General features: G+C 39.9%; 1 protein-coding gene across 1 annotated transcript in view; it reads right to left on the bottom strand.

The window, feature by feature from the left end:
- nr6a1a (nuclear receptor subfamily 6, group A, member 1a) overlaps positions 1-24,712 on the bottom strand; it is a 171,769-nt gene that overhangs the window by 22,724 nt on the left and 124,333 nt on the right. The window contains exon 4 of the mRNA XM_034691919.1: positions 539-769. Within this exon, the coding sequence (XP_034547810.1) occupies positions 539-769 (231 nt within the window). The remainder of the gene's footprint in view (positions 1-538; positions 770-24,712) is intronic.

Raw genomic sequence — 24,712 nt, forward strand, 5'->3', positions numbered from 1 at the left:
CTTTCACGTGTTTGACAGCTTTGAAATCAAATTCTGATGTTGTTCTAAGTTTTGAAATCTGTCATAAAACAGAGTGTTTCAGTCTCAGTCATAGATTTAGATTCTGGTTGATTGACAAACTAATCTTATTAACAGAGGACATTGAAACCCCTGCTCATGGAGTGCATGAGAGCTCCCATGCAGCAGGGGGATCCATCGCTCCAGATTTCGTCTGACTGGATCCACCTCACACATGATCAGGGATGTGATCTAGTTCAAAGCAGACTGGACTGCATATGATATTATTGTTTGAAGCTTTTATGTAAGCATTACATTGTTATTCATCTTTGAGATGATGTTTCATGTTTAAATCAAACGTAATATTTCACATCTGGAGCTCTTGAAACTTCTTCAAAGGCGTGTTTAACTGAAAACCATCTTTTATTCCTCTTCAGTGGATTAGAGAAAACACGCACTTTAGGGAGTCTGCTCTGCTCTTAAAGCTCATATTTTAAAACTCTCATGTGTTTCAAACCCTGGTTCTGTGTCTACACCGTACCTTTGCGGTTCATCCCCATCTGCAGACACTTGAGGAGACGGCAGTACTGGCAGCGGTTGCGCTGCTTGCGCGACATCTCGCAGTTCTTGTCACGGTTGCAGCGGTACACGCGCTTGTTGCAGATGCTGCGCTTGAAGAAGCCCTTGCAGCCCTCGCAGGAAATGATGCCATAGTGCAGGCCTGTGGCGCGGTCTCCACAGATAAGGCAAGTACGCTGGTCAGCTGGATCATCTGCAGAGAGAGGAAACATAAAGGAACATTTAGAAATGTGTCCACCCACTGCTTCATACGATACATCCTCACTCGGGGGGGAAATAGTGGGCGTAGAAACGTTCCTGAAGGCACAAGTTTTAATGGAGATCATGGGGGTGGATTGGGCTTAAGCGCTAACCAGGCACTAGCTAATCCAAGAGATACTTAAGCGCTAACTCTCATTATGTGAAAGTGGAGGTGTAACAGGAAAGCGGGACGGGCAGCCGAGACGTCTTGTGTATGTTTTATTCAGCAGCTCTGATGAGAGGAGGCAGCAAGTGAAAACCACACGGGTTATTTCTTTACAGGCTCGCCTTTCTCTCGAGCCTGATCACGTGAAACAGACTCTCTTCAAAAAGCACTTTCAGAACCAACGCTGCATCTAAAATGTTCATGTTTCAAATCAGATCTTTAGATTCATGTGGAAAAGTGTATCTCGGCCATTCATTCAGTGAAGAATCTGGATGTTAAATCCGGGAGAGAGGCCTCCTCAATCATTAACCTCCTCCCTCCTTCCTCAAACAGCTCACTCTTTTTGCTGATCACTCAAAACTGTGAAGTTTTTAAGACGGGGATAAGTAAGAGCACTAATTTGTAACACATGTGAGGGGGTATATAGGGGCTTGAGGCAGGAGGAGGAGGTGGTTGGGGGCTCGGCTCACAGGATGTCCTGAACAAAGTATGTTATATATAGTAGCAGAAATTACACATGGTGTGATGTGGCTTTATTGAGGCGGGGAGGCAGGATATACATTTTTAATCTGTCTAACCTCAGCTGTGTGAAGATGCAGTGATGTGAAAACACAAAATCAACCCTCATGTTGAAGAGCTTGGTTTTATAAAGGGGTCAGATCCTGCAGGTGCTGTGTCTGAAACATCTGCCTGTGCAGGAGAAGATGTCAGTGTGTGTGTGTGTAGAGGATCAAAGCGAGGTGGATCCTGCTGAGGAGCTTCTTTTGTGCGGCTTCTTTATAATCATGAAGGTGTCCTCAAACCGTAGAGGAGATGTTAAAGATCTTCTCCTAATCCCCCTTCCTTCACCTCCAGGCCACAGCCTGCACGTAATCAAATGCACCGAGGAAGCTGAGAATTAAGACTGAGAGTCCACGATGTTTGGCTTTATCACACGCACACACACTGACAAACACACACACCCTCCCCCCGCCCCCTCCTCCTCCTCCTCCTCCTCCTCGCTAACAGCCACAGAGCAGATGGGTTGGACTCCATGGTTACAGAGAAGAGCAGAGCTGCAGCAGGAATGTGGCCTGCTGCTGATCTGGATCTGAGCTCAGCTGAGATCAAACACAGCAGGAGCAGATACAGACTGGACTGTACCTGGTATAAAGGAGGGCTGTTCTTAGTCCTGGTTTCAGTGTTGTGTTCGACATAATGTTCCGACAGGTCCAACCCTTCTGAGTGAGGATTTGACATTTTAGTGATATCTAATATATTGATGATATCCAGCTCATTGTTTCCATGTTAACTGCAGTGACATCTTCTGTACCTTTACAAGTTTTATTTTCTCTGAACCAAATAATGAAGATACTTCATGTGTGTTTTCTAACATTTTAAAGGGTCATACCGCAACAAACTGGTTCATGTGAGCTTAATTTAAGGATTGTTATATCTTCCTGCTATATCAACAGTAATCATTCTAGGTTGAAACTGATATTACATTATTTTTTGTCTGATACCAATTATAATAACATTTTCATTAACAAAAAAACAAACAAAAACTAAATAATAAAATTATATTAACAAAAAAATAATTTATAAAAATAATAAAAATAAGCTAAATAATAATAAGCAGCAGTAGCAGTAGTAATAATAATAATGCTGCTGATAATAATAACAATAATACATATAATAATAATAATAATAATAATAATAATAATAATAATAATATAATTATTGTTACTAAAACAGTAATACATAAATAAAACAATAATAATAACTATAATAATAATAAAAATAAAAAATAATTACTAGAATAATAGTAGTTGTAATGATAATAAAAATAACAATCATAGTAAAAAATACTAGATAATAAATAAATAAAATAAGAATAATATTAATAAGAAAAATAAACCAATAATAAGATAATAATCATAACTTAAATAATAATAGTAGCAGTAATAACAATAATCATTATTATTATTATTATTATTATTATTAATAAAATAATTATTAAAATAACAATAACTATAATAATAATAGAAGTAGTAAGAGTTATAATAATAATAATAATAATAATAATAATAATAATAATAATAATAATAATAATAATAATAATAATAATAATAATAATGTGTTTCCTTGATCTTAAAAGGAACAGTAATAACTTCTAATGTAGTTTTACAACATTAACCAGTCAGGGTAAGTCGACCTTTCACATGTGTGCTCTTCTTTTACTCAAAAAATAACCGAGTAGAACTTTTTTACTCATGCTGGTTTGTCAAAGGAGGAATAAATCTGGATGTCTTGTGAGATAGTGGTCCTGCAGGTTTTAACAGAAGAACCCTTCAAAATAAGAAAACATATGAGTCTGCCTGATTTCTGATCTGATACTAAAATATCACAAACAGACTCAGATCACTGAGTCCTTCTATTGTCAATGATTTAGGTATCTAAAATAACACATCCAACTTTTCCTTGTTTCAGTCTTTGTCATGTATCTTGAATCCTGTAACACTCCAGCCTCCTGTGTCTACATTCAAAGCGGAGATAAAAGCCTGCTGCCTGTATCTGATCCCAGGATGTAGATAAAACAGCACCACTGCTTGTTGGCTGATGTAAACAGCTGCAATTTCCCATCAAAGAAAGGCAGTTTGTGTAACGTATGTGCGCCGCCTGCCTGCCTGCCTGCAGCGTGTGGTCTCTCTGACGGACCCAACACATGCTGAGAAAAACTGAAGTAGACATAAAGGGTCTGCGGCTGCTGGCCAGCAGGTTAATGCTGCCTGCTGAGCCCACAGATTAACCTGCAGATCTGATTAATGTAAGACTCTTGTGTAATGCAACAAGCGGCACTACACACAGGCGGGACCTTTACCCTCCTCTGGGATTCTGTGGTCTGAAAGCCAATAATGGAGGAAATGAGCTGATCTCTGCAAGGCTGCATGTGGAGAGAAGGAAGGAAGGAAGGAAGGAAGGAAGGAAGGAAGGAAGGAAGGAAGGAAGGAAGGAAGGAAGGAAGGAAGGAAGGAAGGAAGGAAGGAAGAAGTTGGCCTGGTGCATCTTTGTTCACTCAGAATGTACAGTTTTGTTTATTTATTTAATATCCAGCTCAAATTGTAGTCACTTTTATTCCATCCAAAACTCAACAGGAAGAGCGCCACCTAGCTTTGAAAATTCAAAATGGCACCCAAACAAGGGTGCATACTTTTGAGATCTCCTTCTAGGATTTTTCTCCGATTCAGTCCAAACAAGTCACATTGTATAGTAGACACATTGATGGTTCAACATTTTTAGAGACATGCTGTTCAGACTTAAATTGTGGGCGTGGCAGACTTTCAAGCGGTGCATCAAACGCACATACAGCTTTGAATGTGAAGAATGACGCCCAAATAAGGGTGCATGCTTCTGAGAACTCGTCGTAGGGTTTTCGCCAATTCAGTCAAAACAAGACACATTCTATAGCTGACACATTGATGATCCAAAATTTTTAGAGGTATTCTGTTCTGACTAAAATTGTGGGCGTGGCACACTGTCAAGTTTGGAGGTTTTCTCGGCAATCTGCCACAACTTGGAACATTAGCACCACCTTAGGGACACAGGCGGTATATACTCTCAGATCTTGCTTGTACATCATGTGGTGGCTTATATCAGGCGCTGGTTTACATGTGGCGGTGGCTCACATAGGCGTTGGTTGCAGGTGTGCGAGGGCCAGTTCATTGCCGCTTGCAGCTTTAATTTTCCATTAGTTTTTTTAATTGTATTTTCATTATTTGTGTGTCCTTATTTGAATGTTTGTAAAAAAGAATACATTTCAAATCATAAAAAAATAAAAAGTCACGCTGTACAGATTGTGCTGAAAAAACTACACCTCCCACTGTTCCACTCCAGCCCAGTTGGTGGCAGTTAGGAACTTTACAGCTGGTTTTACAAACACCAGAGAAGAAGAAATCAGCTCCCTGTTTTCATAGAGACAGTGGGAGAAAAAAAAGAAGAAGTAAGAGCTTTGAGCCACTGGGATGAAGCAGCTGAGGACTCACACTCACACACACACACTGAGTGTTTACCTCACGGGACATGACTGCAGGAAACCTGATACTGTGACTGTTGTCTGTGTTGACCCGGTCCCCCGCCGCTGATTAAAAGGCTCTCTGTTTTGACAATAAACAGGCCACAGAAACATCATCTCTAATATTCTAATGAGCGGGATTAAGCTCTTTTTGTGTGTATATAATTTAAAGGGCCAGCTAATCAGAGGAATGTGACTGAGCTGAGAGCTAAGCCTCCCGGAGAGAGGGGGTTTTCATAGTGGGCTGCAGAGTTCATGTACTAAAGGTAATTAGAAGGAGGTGGGGGGGCACATGGCATAAAGCCTCTCCCAGATAATGAATGGTGAATAGAGGACTTCTAAAGCCCAGAGACAGATTAACATTTAAATGGTGTGAGGTTTAAATGTGCTGCCTGCAGAAGGCTGCAGGGGCAGTCACACTGTACGGAGACAATAGGGCGTCACACGGTGAGCCCATCCTGGGATTAGAATTTAACTATTTTAGTGATTAACTCTATACGCACTGAGGTTAAGTCCACTCTCAGAGAAGTCCTACCAGTCGGAGAAACATCCAACGCTCTGTTTAACCCTTTAACATCTACAGGTTTGAAAAGTTTCTTATGCTGAAATAAAAAAAAAGCTTGGTGTGGCCTAAATTAGGAACGAGGAATAATCTCAGGAGAAGCTTGATCAAGCTTTTGAGAGGTTACTGATATGTGTTGCCTGTGACACAAGCTACATTAAGAAAGGTCAAACTTTAAAGGTTGTCAGGCGAACTTTTAGTTGTTCTCTGCCTTCAGTAAGTTTACTCAAAGAGCTCACAGACAAGGTTACTATTGGTTAAATGCCTTAAAGCCTTTAAAGTCACATTAACTCCTTTTTTTGATAATCTAGTATTGACATTTGAACTGTGGTGGAATTCAGAGGTCTTTAGTTTGATGTGTCGCTTACTCTTGCTCAAATATTCACTGGTACAGTGAAAAAAAAGCATGATTTTTCTTTAATTTAAGTGCATTTTAGTTGGATTTTTCTTTGTTTTTCTGTCAGGAAAAGGAAATCATTTATTTTTACTCTTTTGCTTTTATTGAACCAGCATCAAAAAACGAAAATTTGACACATTTAGAACAAGATCTCTGCAGGATGAGTGTTTTTTTACAGCTGATCATTGAAGTTAAATTTAGTATTTTGCAGTAGAGTTTACAGAGTACAGTAAAAAAAAAGAAAGAGATATATGATTTTTCTTTTCTTTAAGTTCATTTTGAAGTTTATTTTCTGCATACTTTCTTTCTTTGTTTGCTTTTTCAGAAAAATGAAAAAAGGAAGAGTTGATTGTTTTAATTTTTGGTATTTTCGAACCAGCATCAAAAAAAGGAAAGTTTGACACATTTAAAAAAAAAAGATCTCTGCAGGATGAGTGTTACTTATAATCTCACATTTAGTTGACAAAATAAAAAGTAATAAAAGTGATTCACTTAGGGAACATGTTTGTACTTTTTAACCCTTTACAGCTGCTCATTGAAGTTAAATTTAGTATTTTGTGGTCGTGTGTACAGAGTACAGTTCAAATAAAAGGAATGCATTATTTTTCTTTAATTTAAGTGTATTTATGAGTTTATTTTCTGCATACTTTCTTTCTTTGTTTGTCTTTTCAGAAAAAGGAAAATAGTTCATTTTATAAACTTTTGGTATTTTTAAACCAGAATCAAAGAAATCAAGTTTGACATGATTAAACATAATCTCTGCTGGATGAGTGCTATATATAATCCAACATTTATAATACAAGTTAAATAAAAAGTATTAAAAGTGTTTCACTTATGGAACATGTTTCTACTTTTTAACCCTTTACGGCTGGTCCTCAAAATTAAAAAGATCAGAGTGAAAATAAAGATTATGGAGATCCTGCACATCTTTCAAACTACTCTCCATGACACTCAGGGGCATGCAAATCTAGTTCATCTAGCCTATACATGCAGAATAAAGAACAAAATTTATGTTCATTTTTTTTTCATGCAATCATTCATTTTTTTGCAGACTCATAATCTGGTCTATCACCAGCAGAGTTTGCTCAAACAAGAACAAGGACGAGTGCTTTCTTTTTTTTTTTTTGCAGATTTAAACGTAATAAAAACTTCAAGAAGTTGGTATTATAATTCATTAAATAAAGACTAAATATGTTGAACTTCTGTTCATAAAAGATGCACAATAATCTATATTTAATATATAATGTACATCATTGAATGAGTGATGAGTGTGACATTTTTACAGTATGATATAAAGAGATATTGTTGTGTTCAGAGATAAACACTGAACCGGACAGGAGTGTGTTTCTGTAACTGAAGAGACTTCAGTTTGAGGTTTGATATTCATGAAATGTCTCATTTGATGCATAATTCAGACTTGTAGTGAATGTGTTGACTCTGGCCGGTTAAGATCGAAGCAAGTGAAGGAGATTTATTGCATTTGGTCTTAAACATTAACCAGGCGAGGAGGATCTCCTGCAGGCTGTGTCAGATTGAATCGCAGGCTGAGTTTTATGTGTGTGTGTGTGAGTTGAGGGGCAGTTCAGCACAGATTCAGCTGAAGTCTCAATAAAGAGCTTTTCAGGCGCTAAGCTTCCGTATAAAGAAGAGTGACACCTCCATGAAGCCTGAGAAGAAAAACCCAGCAAACTTCCCATCATCCTCCTCTCACAGCCACCGAGCTCTCCAGCTGAAACCTGCGCCTTCACTGTACCCCCTCTCCACCCCGGGCTGCTACTGTAGCTCAGGTTAACATCATAAAACAGAAGGGAGATCAAATAAATGAGAGTTTCCTCCTCAGCCGGCCATTTGTCAGCCCATGTGCTCATTCAGAGATCGCATTCACGGCGTATATTTCAGTGGCCACCCCATGTGAAAACGCCTGACTTCCTTCCATGAGCCAAAAACACAAAGGCTATTAAGCTGCCTTCACTCAGGCTTATTTGCCAAATCTATCACCCTGTCTTTCAAGTGCATGGCCACCATATAAAGCGGCTGATTCACACCTCCACACACTTGATCTCCGATCGTCACGTCCTATGACTCCTCCTCCTCCTGCCTGCAGATCACAGTTAAATATTCATGACATTCACTCGAGGATTTCACCTCTGAAGTCACTGTCTGCAGCACGTCTGACCCGGAGTCTGGAAACATTTGGAACATTTGACCCGGCTCCGTGTACAGTATGTGACCCGGGTCAGGGGACGAGTATCAGAGCCGGGCGGGGGAAAATGAGCAGGGACGTGTTTCAATGAGTCACGTTTACAGATACAGATGAACAACAACTCCTAGAGAGGGAGGGTATGTTTCTCTTTCATGTTTCTCTTTCAAGAGAGATACAGTAAAACATGCTGAGTGTGACTTTGGAGATTCTATAACTGCAGAAAGAAATAAAAACTTTTGTAGTTTTGTAAATCCTTTTCACTTTTGTCTTGTCTATTTTTGTAACTTTACTGTTATTTTGGAACTACCAACTGTCTAATTTTTAATCTGTAACATTAACTTTTTTCATCAAGGAGTTTCCACTCTTCTCTGTCCTTTATATATGTTTTTTTTTGTCTGTGTATAAATCTGAAAAGCAAAATAAAATATATTAAAAAAGTGAAATAAATAAAAAGATTGTGCTATTCATGTATTTTTCTTCTGGTTCTTGGACTGAAAGTTTGTCCAAAAGAGTTTTCTGCTTGAAAAAAAAAAATTAAGAACATTATATTCCTACTCTGGTTTCTTTATAATAAAGCAAGCGAAAAAATGCAGTACTGAAGTAGCAACTGAAATCTAAAATTGACACTGTAATGAGACTTATTTTGAGGAATATGTCCTAAAAATCACTTCCAGAGGAGTCAGGAATTAAACTTGAAGTGCTCACAAATCCAGAAAGTGTTGACAGTCTGATGACTGAAGTGACTTTCTCCCTGCAGACATTACTGTTGTAGCTTAAACTGTGTTTTTGTTAGACTATACATTACATTTGATCCCTTTACATTGTATAGAGGCTAGATTCAAGTTACTTTTAAGGATATGTTGGAAAATCAAAACTTATAAAAGGAGAAAACTGCAGGACTGTAAACTAAATTTCAATGTTAGATCTCCAAGGAAATAATTATAATTGAATAAAAATGTACGTCTACAGTGAAATCTGTTTGGGATCAAAAATTGTTAGCCTTTAATCTTATAAAATAAGACGTCAAAAGTGTTCATCTTATATTGAAAAGCTTCAGGTAGCATATAATGATGCATATAGAATCTTCAAGATGGACCAGTGCAAGTCTATCTATCTATCTATCTATCTATCTATCTATCTATCTATCTATCTATCTATCTAAGAAATGTCTGTTTTTGTATCATGCTGTTCGTCGTCTCAGCTGACACCTATACTTGAACGTACCACATAGGAATATTCAGATTTCTTCCAGGGGTTTGGTTTTGCTGTGGTACATCATAAGGAGACATTGAGATAAATCCAGATAGAACTCCTCACCGTGGCTTTAAAGTGCAGAAACAAAGCCCTAATGACCCTACAGGACAAGGCATCACTACTAAATGTAGGCGCTCTTGTTTTGACTCCGCCCACTCAAAAAAGCAGACCTCAGAAAACAAAACTTCCACATCCAGAGTTATTTCAATTACATTTTGTGTTATTTTAGCACATTCAAATGGAAAAATTTCTTTTTTTTCACTCCCATAAAGTTATTCAAAAGTCTGAAGCATCACAAAAGGTTAAAAAAACAATGGTTGGCCAGGCAGATTATTTAATGTGGAGTTCAAAGGGTTAAAGAAGAACTCAATGCAAACTCATTGAGACTGATCATTTAAAACCTTTAACAGATGATAGTAAATATAGAGTGTTGTAGGTGCATGAGAGATTGACTGAGTTGGATCTTTAATTTTGAACTACTCTAAAAATAATTCTCCTTTTTAAGATTCTAAATAAATTGTATGAAAATGTTTATTCTAAAAGGAGGACACGTGCTGATAAATGTCTCTGAATTATTGATTAAGAAGTAAAACTCCAGCTTCATCTTGACCTCCACCCTCAGTTTGTCTCTTTAACTCGAGAGCAGGAACCCCCGATGCTGCTCTGTGTCACCCCTCCACACACACACACCCTCATCCCCCCATGGCCCATTAAAGGCTGCATTGTTTCCCAGGGGTCAGCCTGGGTTTCATTCCAAACTTTAACGCAAACCAGGAAATGCAAGTGAAGCATTTTAAGCCCCTGTCGAAGAAGACAAACAGCTCTCTGGTTTCCCGCTGCTGCCAATGTGTCCCAGCAAATGTTCACTGTAAGCAAACAGAGAGGAGGACTCATGTGGACACCCAACGTAAAGAGAGAGAGAGAGACAGTGGGGTGTGAAAAAGATAATTCATGTGAAACTTTTATTCCTCTGAGGCTCAAACCTGAAACCTAAAACCCCTCCGCTCACAGACTGCTGATGCTGCTGGACTGATTCATGCTCAGCTGTGCAATGAGGAGGTGCCACGGTGAGAATCAGTGTCCAGGCCTCACCGTCTCTGTGACCCTCTGTGAGCTGCTTCATGCTGAGAATGGAGATGTATCGCAGCCAAATCTCCCTATTGTCCACAGGCGGCGTGCACAAAGGCTGATGTATGGTGCAAAGCAGCCCTTTGAGAGGCTGACAGAACAACAAGGCCTGCTGCTGCTGCTGCTGCTGCTGCTGAAGGGGTTTTCTCTTCAGGTTTTGTCTCGGGCTTTTCATCACAATCGTGCCCAGCTGAGACAGAGAGCGGGGGTTGGAGGAATCTGCTGTACTTTTCCGCTGCTTGCCCCCCTTCCTCCCTTCTTTCCATCTCCCCCCTCCCTCCTTGTTTATCCTCATACCTCTACTTCTCTGAAACTTATCTTCCCTACCTGGGGGTGAGGGAGGTAAAGAGGGCTGAGACTATGACTGGTATGTCCATGGACTCACATCTAACACATTCACAAAGGTTGGAGGCATGTGAAGACCCTCCTTGACGCAGAGCATTCCTGGCAGCCCACACTGTGATGCTAATCTCTTAAGTTTCGTGCATGCAGTTGCAGATTGGGCTCCTCCACGAGACAATGGCGACCTGTTGACATGGGGTGTCCTGATAATACACTGCCAGGCTTAGAGGCTGAATCATTAGCATTGAGTTGTACCACACCAAAGATAGGCTACATATGCATAATACTATGCTAATGTGGGCCACATGCTAAGCTACTTTGTTAAGTAATGTGGAGATGCAGGAGTCTGCCACACCCTCGCACCTTTCGTTTGCATCTCAGAGGATCTTGCATTATATTAAACTTTGGAGAACCCTGAGGAGTGTGGATTTACTTTAACTTAGAGGTCTCATTTTTAGAGCTAGTTTAAACACCAGATTTCTCATCCTATCCCCAGTTTCCTTTTTTTTTTTTTTTGCAATACTGTACTTTAATCTTTGATCAAACAGAGGGAGCTTCAGTTCTCAAATACTCAGTAAAATTCAAAAGTGAGTGATTCTCTTTCAGATAAGGAACAATCAGAAGCACAAAACAAGTAAACGATTATTCAATATCACATGGACAGATTTACTCACCGCTCTACTGACACACTGAGGTCAAAAGTAAAACACACAGAACTGTTTAAAAATTTAGATTCTCCATGTTTAGATAAAAATAAATGATTGCTAACTATAATGATGCATGCTTTATTAAATGTAGTCCTTTGACCATCCAAATCTCACCTCTTTAAGTCTAAGACTTTTTCATTTTAGCTTATTTTAACTCGCTTTAAATGCTAATTTTAACTTGCATTTTTTAACATATTTCTAATTTTCCTTTTCTTCTCTATGTTTAATTATATTTGTCATTTTAAGTGTGCTTTTTTATGCTTGTCTGAATGTCTCCAATACTTTTAATGTTTTAATGTAAAGCACATGGAGTTGACCTCTTGTATGAAATGTGTTACACAAATAAAGCAGAAGTATAAAAGTAATACTTTTCATGAGGTACAAGGAGGAAGACAAGTGTTGATAATCACGAGGGGTTTGCTTTTGATTGAGGTGTAAATATGAAGATTTGTTTTGTGGGAATGTAAGAAAATAGTGAATGAAGGTGGTAGGATTAGATGAGTTAGACTTCTTCCTACTTATTTTCACACACTGAAAGTAGAATGTTTCAGTGCTTGTTATTGGAACTGATTGATTTTTTTTTTTTAACTTTTACATGTTCGAAATAAAGACGTCAAAACAAATCAAATCTGCCTTGCCTTACATTCTGTATTCTGAGTCTTGCATGAGGAGGTAAGATAAGATCTACTTTATTGGTCCCCCATTGGGAGAAATTCTTTTGTTACAGCAGCTTACAACATGGGACAGGGGAATACAACAATGTACTAACATAGTTAAAAAAATATAATAACAATAATAATAGCAATGATAAAGGTACAATAGAATAGAATAAAATAGAATAAAATAGAATAAAATAGAATAAAATAAAACATGTGAAACTGCGAGGAAAACAATGAATGCAGTTGCAGCTTTAATTACAAGTCCACAAGAGCTACTCCCTCTGGAGTTGAGGAGCAATAACCAACCGTTAAGTAAATTATAAGTGTAACTAAAGTGTATACTTGCTTTTCCTCTTAAAAGCAAGGTTCAACTTAGCTTAGCATTAAGTCAATTATCTACTCCATAGTGAACTGTAAAAACCCTGCATCTTGTTTTTTTAGCTTTTAATAATTGAGCAGATTTTTAAAGTTTTAAGCTGGCTAGCAGAAGTCAAGCAGATGGATATGCATGGATGGTATTGAAACACCCCATGTTGCTCTGTTATTCACTTTAACTGTAAGATTGTACTTGGATCTAAACCTTGCAGACTACAACGACAGGCAGTTACAGTAGATATCTTCCTTTATCAGCACAGCGTAAGAGAACTGTGCAGACACTAGATTTTAGATGCATCACTAACTAAGCTTTGTTTGCAGAACATGAACCCCTCTCTACAGGAAGACATCATCATCATCATCATCATCATCATCGTCCTGCTGCTTCTGTGTTCTTCATTACTGTCAGCTCAGCAGCTCACGTTGATATAAACCATGTGTTGTTTTACAGCCCAGGCTTTGTGACACACACTCATGTAAAAGTGCTGTTAATGAATGTTAACCTCCTCAACAGGGGTGTGTGTGTGAGTGTTTGTGGGGGCTTTCCTGGAGGAGCAGAGGCAGGGACATTAAACCCCCAAGCCTCCCCTCCTGCAGTAAGAAAACGATCATATGTCCGTCATTAAAAATGTGGATCTGTTTTTGAGACTCTGAGACATTCTTGATGCATCCGTCAGATAACATCAAACCTGTGTGAGTGTTTGTGTGTGCTGGAGGGGGAAGGGTGCAGGGCAGTTGAAATAACACACCCTAGGAAGACAAAGATCTGCAACATGATGGACTTGATGTCTGGTTTGACGGGGCCTGGGGCCCGGGGTGAGGAGATGGATAGGTTTCAGTGAAATTAAGAAAAAGAAGGTTGCATGGTTGCGATGAGCTGCCTCTGTCATCGGCTATTTATAGCAGAGCATTACAGAGTCACAGGAGTCCCTGACCTCCCCCCACTGTTACTATTGATCTTCACACAGCTTCTGTCCCCTGCATCTACATCCACATAAACAACCTCCACCCTCTCTCCCTCTCTCTCTCTCTCTCTCTCTCTCTCTCTCTCTGTGTTTCCCTCTTTCGGTTCCTCTTCTGCTTTAATTCATTCCCTCTAAACTCCACAACAACATCAACACAGGAGGGCTTCCTGCTGAGGGGAGGTGATGTACTGTGTTGAAGCAGTGTGGAGTAAACCCCCTCTCAGCTGGAACACAACCAACATGGCTGCTAGCTGGGGGGATTAGCATGATGGGGGAGGGGATGCATACAGTAACATGCCTCCTCTGCATGCTACACCAAAGTCCTTGAAGGAAAATATCAAATGAAGGACATACAAACAGATATGTATCATCCTCAGCCCCAAAGAGTGTTAACTCGGTGAGAGGATTAGCTATGAAATGATCTGAGTGAACCGTGAGATCGATAACTAAAAGAGAATGGACTCATCAAAGAGCGTGCAGCGGTGATGAGCAGAGCAGGACACTGTAGTGGAGTTACTCAGCGTTGCCATGTGGACTATATCTTAAGAGTGAGAAAGGATCACGTTCCAAATTCCTGCAATACAAGGGGAGGGTGGAGGAAGGGGGGGGGTGGATGGCTTGTTTGGTGGTTGGGATGTGGTGTGAAAACTGCAAAAAGGAGGCTATTTATTTTTTAAAAGCACTTCATATAAAAAGCCAAAAAAGAAGTGACAAAGGGAGAACGAGCTAAAAGCAATTTTTGGGGAGAGCTTGTCAACAAAGTTCAAGGAAAGAGCGACTGCTTAACGCGCTGAATGAAACACTCTTTGTGTGAAACTAAAGCCAGAGGAGTGAATCAAAGCTGCATTAGAAGTACAGAACACAGAAGAAGAAGAAGAAGAAGAAGAAGTAGAAGAAGTAAAAGAGGGGAGAGAAATAAACCATTCAGGAAAGTGCTCTCAGTTTGAGCTTGTGGTGACTGGGCAGCAGTCATCATATCAACACTGCTGTGCTGACTGTGTGCAAACCCACAGCCACACATACCACACATCAATACATATGGAGGCAGGCTGTGCTGTGCAAAATCACAACCACACAGAGATGCATCATAACACACACAGAAAGCCAATCACTCATCGGCTTTGATCGATGGAAACGCTGGAATGTCTCAGCTTATTTGTCTGAAAACTGTAAACAACACGCGGCATATGTGGCTGAAAACATCTCATGCTATCAAACAACACAGCAGCGTTGAAGTCAAAGTGAGGAGAAGATCTTTGGAGCAGAAACTGGTCAAGCATTGAGCAATATTTGGCATGCAGGTTATAATTTGGTGTGTTATCTTTGTAATATATTAAAAAAGACTGGGTTTGAATTGAAGATTTGTGTGTAAATTTTGCAGAATGGTAATATAACAAACATACAAATCTAGCATAAAGAGGTATATAAAGAATTAAAAGCTACATTCACCAGATAGCAGCTTAAATGCATGCCCCTCCTCATCATAACCAAGCCCTCCTCTCCAGTTCACACATTATTCAGAAGCAGTATGATTCTCTTTGCCTTTCTTACCTTCCCATGTATCCATTTCATGCTTCTCCCAGTCTGCCTGGACCCCATTCATTCATGGACTCAGCTAAAGAAAAGCCACAGGGCCTGGCTGCCTCATGACTGTCTTCCCTTTCCTTTCTCTGCCTCTCCCTCACAGCAACCTCTTTCCTCGACAGCCGGCCCCTCTCTGACCACAGCCGGAGCCAGGCAACACCACTGGTCACTTTACTGCCTGGTCACATGACCGCAGAGTTCAAGCCCCGGGGTCACGGCTTGCCTGAAGGTCCAATGACAGCCAGGGGTTATCTGAGTGGAACTGATAGTCCTATTTTCGCTGCCGTTCAACAATACTACTCCCCACCACCCTCACCCAAATTAGCCTCCCCTCCCCTCTGCCATGCCTCTGGCTCTTTGACGAGGACCAAAGTGCATGTCCAAAGCATAAACACAGATTCAAACTGACAAAACACACAGACATTAACTAATTGAAGCACTTAGGGAGATGGAGAAGAAGCTAAAGTTTCACAGCTTGGTTATAAAGTGAGCAAAAGAGGTAAAAAAAAAAAACATGGAGGCCAAGAGAGAAGAGGTGGATCCTCCTGAAGGAACCGCTTTCTGTTCCTGTTTCTGACAATGCTTTACAATGCAAAACCCAGAGTCAGATAGATCCAGATAAACCTGCCTGGGATGGTTCAACAGGAACACCAAGTTTCAATTACACAGACTTTATAATGTGTGTGAGGATCTTTGCTTTTTTCTTGTGAATAAAAAATGTTTCTAGGAGTTTGAAATGTTTGTGGCTGACAGAGGAATGTTAAAAAATAGGACATAGAAGTTCTTCTTTTCTAAATGTGCCGAGATGTTTTGATGGTCAGCTGGTTAAATATTGAATTAGGAGTCAAATATTAACTGAGAATCATTGTTTCCAACACAACAGATGTCATGTAACCGTCGTAACTTGGGGATTTGGGTTCCTTCACGGACGTTAAAGAGTTACATAAAATGTTAAATAATGAAATAGAATGTTAAATCGTGACATAAACTGTTAAATAATTAAATAAAATGTTAAAGAATTGAATAAAATGTTAAATGACAACTTTCACAAAATTGCTTTATTGTCAAATAAATTAGCAACTTTTATCCACATTTTAGAAGCTATGTGAAGACGTCACTTTAAGTGCTTTTTAAAAATAAAATTGATATTTTATTCAACAATGAGAAACATCTTTGACTGCAGGCTTCCTCCTCCATGCTATTACTCTACAACTCCTTCATATTATGAGAAATTAAAAACAGAAATAACTCTTAAGAGTTAAGTAACACCTCTGCATGTATTTAAAGCTTAACCCTCAAAACTTTCCACCCAAATGGGAGTGAAGACGAGCATTTAAAAACTTTACCATAACTAAGTTAACTGTTTGTTTCTGAAAGTTTCTTCCAATGGTAAAACTTTTTTTCCACACTGCAAGTGTTTGTGTAGCTGTTTGCTTTTAGATGACACTGATTTCAGGGCTTTGGCTTTTTTTATTACTTAATTATATTGACCTAATTAAGGTAACTTAAACGTATTCTTTAGCTGTGCAAACAAAAAACGGCCAATAAAACAACTGTTTCTTAACTGGTCTAGCCTCAGGACCCACACCCAACTCCTTAATAATAATCACCACACACCAAACTCCTGAAAGTGGTCAGGATGGTGGGTTAACAAATGAAGTTGATGCAGAAATGCAAAAAACTGCAGTTCCTGGAGTGTCCATTTGAGGCTGGCTCTGGAAGTACCAGAAACCACATACACACATATTAAAAAAAAAATGTGATCTCTACAGCAGAAATGAACATGTTTACAGCCTGGTACAAAAGACAAGTGTAGTCTGGATAGCTCATTTCTTGATCGGCACACACTGTATGCAGCAATTTTAAAGATGTTGAGATTACAAGTTTTCCAGTATGAGAGGCACAGCTGACTTGATTGGCAGGTGGGAACACTGTAGCTGTTAGCTAGCAGGCTCAAAACCCGCCTCTTTACGTCACACTCGCTCGACAGCAGTTCAGCATTTCCAATATGGCTGCCTCCGACGATAGGTCTCAAAACAACTCTTCAGAAACAGATAGGTGACGTCACGGATACTACGTCCATTATTTATACAGACTATGGTTAAAACCAAGCGGCAACATCCAGTGTTAAAAAATAAAGCCAATGCAGAAGTGCAAAAAACTGCAGTTCCTCCAGTGTCCACTAGAGGCTGGCTATATAAGCCAAGGAAGCCCATCTTTCACAGCAAAAATAGAGACATTCAGAGCTTGGTTAAACATCAGTATGAGTTTGAATTTGTTAAACTCATATTATGGCCATGGTGAGGTGACGGGGGGGTGGGTGTGTCGTAGTTGAGCTGCCTCAGCGTCGCCTCTCTGCCTGTGGTTTGGGTTGGGCTAAGTCAGCATTCCCAATATGGCGAGCACCATCTTTGAGTTTCATAACGTCGCTTTACAATCCAATGGGGGGCGTAATTAAAACAGCATCCTTGTTTTATTTGGTTAATAGTGTCTGTTTGACTTGGTCAACTTTACAAAACTCAAATCAAAAACCGGCCACGGGGCCCGGGGAGAGTGGATCGTACAGGGCGTCCAAAGATTGCCAATGTCCAGCCAAGTGTGCAGTATTTCTGGTGGTTCATTGAACAACAAAAAAAGGCTTCTCTCAAACAAAAAGGAACGTCTTTAAAATCTCCCGGTAAAAAAACCTTACATGATAGGTGCAAAACTATCAACCTATAAAAGTGAGTAACGAAATATATTAAAACACCTAAGGCACCAAAGTTAATCCTAGGATTACCTTAAATGAAATCACAATAAATGAACTGATTAAAGGACAAATAATCAAATATATGAAACAATGTAAATAGCTCCAACATGTCAACAACCAGCACTGGGGTGCATCACTGCCACCTGCTGTGTTGGAGTGTGAATCAACTACACTACCATTATAAGAACACTGCATCTTCGCAATTTTGTGTCGTACAAAAAAAGACAGAGAAAACTTTCTCCAGAAAAATATCTCTTGACTGGAATGGCATCCAAATTAAAGTCAACCTCCCAAGATGACCTGATTCAGCTCTTATGTCATTCACTCGTGAGGTCTGCAGAGATGCTGCATCTTACCATCCAGAAGGTTCTCTTCCCTCAACCCCTCCAGTGGTCTGGCGAGGGCACCATATCGAGAGGCAGCCAGGATTCCACCAGCGTGCCACGCCCCCACACTCTTCTGCAGCTCACCTTTCTGCTCCTCACAGTGCACAACCCTGCCTGTTCATCCACCCTCTCCACTGCTCCACCACTTGTTCACTCTCACAACAGCACTCCACCTCCATCCTTGCCCCAACCCCCCATGTGAATGCTAATGACCCGGCCGCACTAAGTCACATATAAGAAGCTTTTCACATTCAAATGCAACACAGAGAGAGAGAGCTCATGTAAATGCATACAGGCAGAGGATCCACAGAGATAGCAGAGGGGCGTCCCACCAGGCAGGTCGGGCTGCAGGTAGAAAAACAAGTCCATGTGTAACCTGTTGGTGTGATCAAAGGCAGTCTCGCCGTCTCCCAGTTTACTTTACACTAATACCATAAGAGTCTGCCGCCATATGTTACCGTGTCAAAGGCACAGATTATAGAACGACTGAGCCATGGTGTGGTAACTGAATACAAGTATGGAGGTGAGGGTTATTATTCTTTACAGTTAAATATAAAGTTTCTTCACGCAGATTCAAAGAGAAGTTCCTCACAGCTCTTTGTTTACATTTACATTCCTGTGAGCAAAGACATTCCCAAAGGTTATCCTGAGACCACTAACCCAGTGAGAATTTTAATTCTCTCAACACTTATTGAATTCAAATAATATCAAGAATTTCTTCTTTGTGTTTGTTCCATTCCTGCAAAAATCCAGAAGCAGGCTTTGTCCACATACTTTCAGTCTGATTGGCATATCCTCACATGTCGATACTAATAGGAAATCAAACCTAAGCCACAAAGGAGGGAGGGATGAAGGGGGCGGGGGGGGCTGCCATATGTCACCCTTGACCCCGGCACCTTTGCTCCAATGCGCTGAAGATGAACAGCATAATCAGCCACGCTGCCTTTAACCTTGAAGTCAATTGGAGTTGGTTCGGCATTAACGCTCTGCTGCTGTTGTGGCGACAGGATCTGCCTGGATCGAGCAAGACTGGGAGGAGGAGAGGGTGGGGGGGGGGGGGTCTTAATCTACACCTATCGGACATTAACACAGAGAGGCTGACATATTTATTTGATAACATACGTGGAGTTTATTGATGTTTATGAATAAAAAAAATGATGTGTGAGATTTTTATCTGCAGCTTTTCTTCTTTTCTTCTCTTCTCTTTAGCAGACTAGACTACTGTAACGGGGTCTTTACAGGACTCCCTAAAAAGTCCATCAGACGGCTGCAGCTCATACAGAATGCTGCTGCTCGAGTCCTAACAAGGACCAAAAAAGTAGACCACATCACTCCAGTTCTTAGATCTCTACACTGGCTTCCTGTCTGTCAGAGAATAGACTTTAAAATCCTGCTGATGGTTTATAAAGCACTGAATGGTTTAGGTCCAAAATACATTGCTGATCTGTTACTACTTTATGAACCACCTCGACCTCTGAGGTCATCAGGTACTGGTCTGCTTTCAGTTCCTAGAGTCAGAACGAAACATGGTGAAGCAGCGTTTAGTCATTATGCACCACATATCTGGAACACACTCCCTGAAAGCTGCAGGTCTGCTCCAACTCTCACCTCTTTAAAATCAAAGATTAAGACTTTCTTATTTGCCACTGCCTTCCTATCTTAGATTATTTTAACCCACTTTAAATTAAAATTTGAATGTCATTTTTAATATATTTCTAATTTTCCTTTTCTTTTCTGTTTTATCATATTTGTCATTTAATTATGTTCTTTTATGCCTGTCTGAATGTTTCCAATGCTTTTAATGTGTTAATGTAAAGCACATTGAGTTGCCCCCGTGTGTGAAATGCGCTATACAAATAAAGCTTCCTTGCCCTTTTCCTCACTTGTGGGCCTTTAAAAAACTGATTTTGTAAGCAGGTCCAGACTGATACGTCCCTTTTAAATAGCATATGAAACTCACATCTGCCAAAGATTCATTGCACATTGAAATATGTGGAACATGTTTGCACGAGTCAACTTTCTTTTTCATGCACAAAAAAAGGCTTTGGAACTTTTTAATAGTATGACGTCTGAAGATTATGTCCGTTTGAATATTCAAAATGTCTCTTAATCCGTAAAATGTTTAAAACTTAACTTTCATACGTTTGTCTTGACTGCTTCCTGGTCGATTTCTTAACCCTTACATCGTAGTTTGACAGAGAATCAAACGCTGGATTTGAGGCGAGATTCATCGTCCTACAGGGTTCCCACTCTTTTCCAGAGATCATTTTCCAGGACATTTTCAATGATGATCAAGCTGGTATGACAGTCTACATTTGGTTCCTAATTTAGTTCCTAAATAGTCTAATATGTTCCTCTCAGTGGAAGTCTACATTGAATGACGTGCAGTCTATGGCTATCCATGAAATCATCTCTTACATGCTTAAAAGTGAAGGCAAAATGATAATAGATTAATGTAACTGCAGATGTACAGCCCTTCACTTTATTAGTGCAACCAAGTAACAATGATGTCCAACTCTCATCTCAGCTTTCTCTTTTCTCAAAAAATATTAAATGAGCTAAGTGAAAAACAAAAGAGACAGCAAAGGAATCTGGAAGCTGCCTCCTAAAACAAATAAATAAACAATAATAATAATAATAAATAAATAATAATAATAATAATAATAATAATCAGAGGATCAGTGCATTGATTGACCTAAATAGAACTGAATGACAAAAATGGCCACAAATGTTGAATGGGGGGGTGTTTGTCATGTTGGAATACTTTTCCAGGACAATCCGTGATTTTCCAGGACATTTTACTTTTTCTCCCATTTTCCATGTGTTTTCCAGGACTGGAAAACTGGTCGACTGTTTTCCAGGTTTTCCAGGATGCGTGGGAACCCTGGTCCTAATTTCTCACTCTGTGAAAAAACTCCTTCCTGATGTAACGCCTCCTCTAAAGACTTCTCTGCAGCTCTGCAACAACACCACAACCAACCTCCGCTGTCATCACACCTTTGCACTTTCATATTGATCTTGCATGTGGCGCAATATTGGCTGTCCAAGAGGGTCTTTTACATTGCACTGTGGCTTATGGCCTGATTTACTCTCCTTAGTTTGCATATGCTGTAGGTTTGTGAAGCAAACCCAGAGGCCTACCTACACTACCAGTCCAAAACTTAGACACACCTTCTCATTCAATGTTTTGTATTTATTTTAATTATTTCCAACATTGTAGATTAATACTGAAGATGTCAAAACTATGAAATAATCTGGTTTTACCATAATCTGGATTACAACAGTAGTCAAATAGGGCTATCCATTGTGTACTAACCCTACCTCTGAACAACACAACTGATGGTCTCAAACACATTAAGAAGGCAAGTCATTCTACAAATGAACTCTTGACAAGGCTCATGTTCATTAGAAACCATTCCAGGAGACCACTTCATGAAGCAGACTGAGAGAATACCAAGAGTGTGCAAAGCTGTCATGAAGGAAAAAGGCGGCTACTTTACAGAATCTAAAATATAAAACAGATTCTGCTTTGTTTAACACTTTTTAAAAAATTCAATAATTCCATATATGTTCTTTCATAGTTGTGATGTCTTCAGTGTTAATCTACAGTGTTTACAATAATTACAATAAATACAAACCCTGGTGTTTCCACACTTTTGACTGGTCGTGTACGCAGAGACCTCCTCAAAAATGTCACAAATCCAGCCAACCACATGGCCTATGATTGCCCCACTTGGAAGCATTGAACTGATCATGTACAATAAAAATCCCTGACCTCTCTTACACTGATTCAGCAGTCGAACATCTCATCTCCTCCGACGTCTCCTCTCTTTTCTTCTTTGTATTAACTGCAGAATGATCGACAGCTGCTCAACATTTTAGCAACAACATAAGACGCTGGGATTCAGTCGCCACTGTTTGGCTGATAATACTTTTCAAAAACCAAGTTACAAAGTGCTTCACATGGGCAGCAAAATAAAACAGGCAGTTCATAAAAACACATAAATCAGGATAAAGAAATAAAACAGATTTAAAGAGATATGAAATTCCCTTAAAAGAACTCTGAAGGAATACAGCTCTTTTAAAACATATTTCTTAAGAAGAAGAAATTCTGACTTTAATCTCTGAATTCTGACTTTTTTTTTCTCATAATAATAATAATACAAAGTATATATTGGACCTTAATGTTTATTTTATTTTTTTCAGTGGCCCTGATCCTCTTTCATACAGGTGTGATGATATAAAAGCATGTAAAATCGTCTGTGTCTTCAAAAGTTTAAAGTTTAAAAGTGATGGGTTCATATGAATTATAAAAGTAACACATAGAATAGGGCTGGGTATCACCAGGTCCCTGGCGATACGATATTATCAGGATGTTTTGCCCACGATAACTATACTATCACAATACAGCGATTCTGTGATAATCGATATATTGCAAGAAATATCATCCATGATACATCATGATGTCTGTGTCACTGAAGAAATTCAGAATCTATTGACTGCACTGAATCCATTTCAAAGGAATTAAAAAACATTGACAATCAATTTCACATGAACGACAGCCAAGTAAAACAAAGTATCTATCAGAGGCCCTCAATAGGCGCCCCCGGACAGCATCCGTCCCGCTGGCCTCCTATTTGTGGCCCCGAACTGTTATTCCTTCACTATATGTTTTGTTCGGGTCAGCACGTGTACACCCTGACTTGTCTTCATGCCAACGATACGTAGACAGCATGTTACTGGGTCACTTAGAGTTCACCGCTGCGACTGCAGTTTTTAACTTTCACTTTTGTTTTGGATCAGTTCTCAAAGTGGCACTTTGCCAGCTGTAGGCCAGCTGGCTTACAGAAACGTTAGCATTAGCGTCGTGAACCGTTCTCTCCTCCACGGTAAGCTCTGCGAACTCTTTATCTAAGTGTTGTATCATTGTCAGTATAGTAAAAGCTTAAGTTAGAAGAAATAAGAAAGATACTTTATGAATCCCCAGGGCGGGAAATTCAATTTTTTTACTCGTGTTATTTTGTGGACATGCTACACACACAGTATATACATAGAATCATGCTTACACACATGCAGTGAACATGCTTAGGGAGAGATGTCAGAGTGAGGGTGTTGTCATCAACCAGCGCACCCCTCGCAGTTAAAGGGGACATATCATGCAAAATGGACTTTTTAATGGTTCTCTACCTGAAATATGTGTCCCTGGCATGTCTACAAACCCCCCGAAAATGAAAATAATCCATTCTGCCCCTGTTCTGATTTCTCCACCTTTCTGTAAATGTGTGTGAAACGAGCCGTTTCCGACTTCTGTGTTTTTGTTACGTAACAACAATATCCGGTCTGTCACGGAGTCAGAGCTCGGAGCTTGTTCAGCCCATAGACTGTATAAAATAATACTGAATCCCTCCTCTGTTTTTCATTCCCTGCACACACGTGTGCTAACAAGGAGCTTAGGAGGGAGGCATGCTAGTTGTAGGCTGTCTTAATAAACACAAAGGTCGGTTTTACTCCCCACGTCTGCAGATTTGAAGATCTAGTGGATGATTTTTATTTTTCATGGAAAAGTGCTAGCGCTAGTTAGCATAGCCACAGAGCTACATGTTGTTGCTGTAGCTGTGTACCAAGACACACGTCGACATGCTGACAAATAAAACAACAAGAAACACTAAATCTGTGACCAATCCTTCAGAAAGGTCCCGCTGCAGGCGCCTCTCCGTCAGGATCAGATGCTGGATCAGATTCAGAGGGTTGAAGTAACGCGATCTCTGAGCAGCCGTGTATATTCAGCCAACATATAAACATTAAATCAACGTGCTGGAGAGCCGAGGCCACACCCACTTCCCGAGGGGGCGTGGTCAGAGAGAAAACGGAGTGTTCTGAGGAGGACTGAAGAAGAGGGCTTTTCAGGCAGACCAAAATCTGATTTCAAAGTGTTTTTTTGAGCATAAACTTTAAAGACATGTTTTGGGGACCTCTTAGACCAATATATATTGATGAAAAAAGCGTGATATGTCACCTTTAAGGGTTCAGTGCCTTGCTCAAGGACACCTTGGCAGTGCCCAGGCAAGTGAACCAGCACCTCTCCAGCCACCAGTCCACTTGCCAAACTTCGTCTATACTGGGACTCGAACCGGCGACCCTTCTGTGTTTTTCTCTGCTGTTTGCTAACCCTCCGCCTTGCACCATTTTCTTTTTCTTCTTCTTTGTATTTCCTTTCAAAGAGTACTCTACTGCAGCACCCACTCTTATTCATGCTAAGCGCCATCATGTGGAGGCTTGATGTAGTGACTCTGTAAATCAAAACTGTAGCAGGCTTTTGTGAGAGAATCTGTTTAGAACGGCTGGATGTTTATTGTTTAAATATCCAT

The sequence above is a fragment of the Notolabrus celidotus genome, chromosome 9, assembly GCF_009762535.1.
Source record: "Notolabrus celidotus isolate fNotCel1 chromosome 9, fNotCel1.pri, whole genome shotgun sequence".
NCBI classification, from domain to species: Eukaryota; Metazoa; Chordata; class Actinopteri; order Labriformes; family Labridae; genus Notolabrus; species Notolabrus celidotus.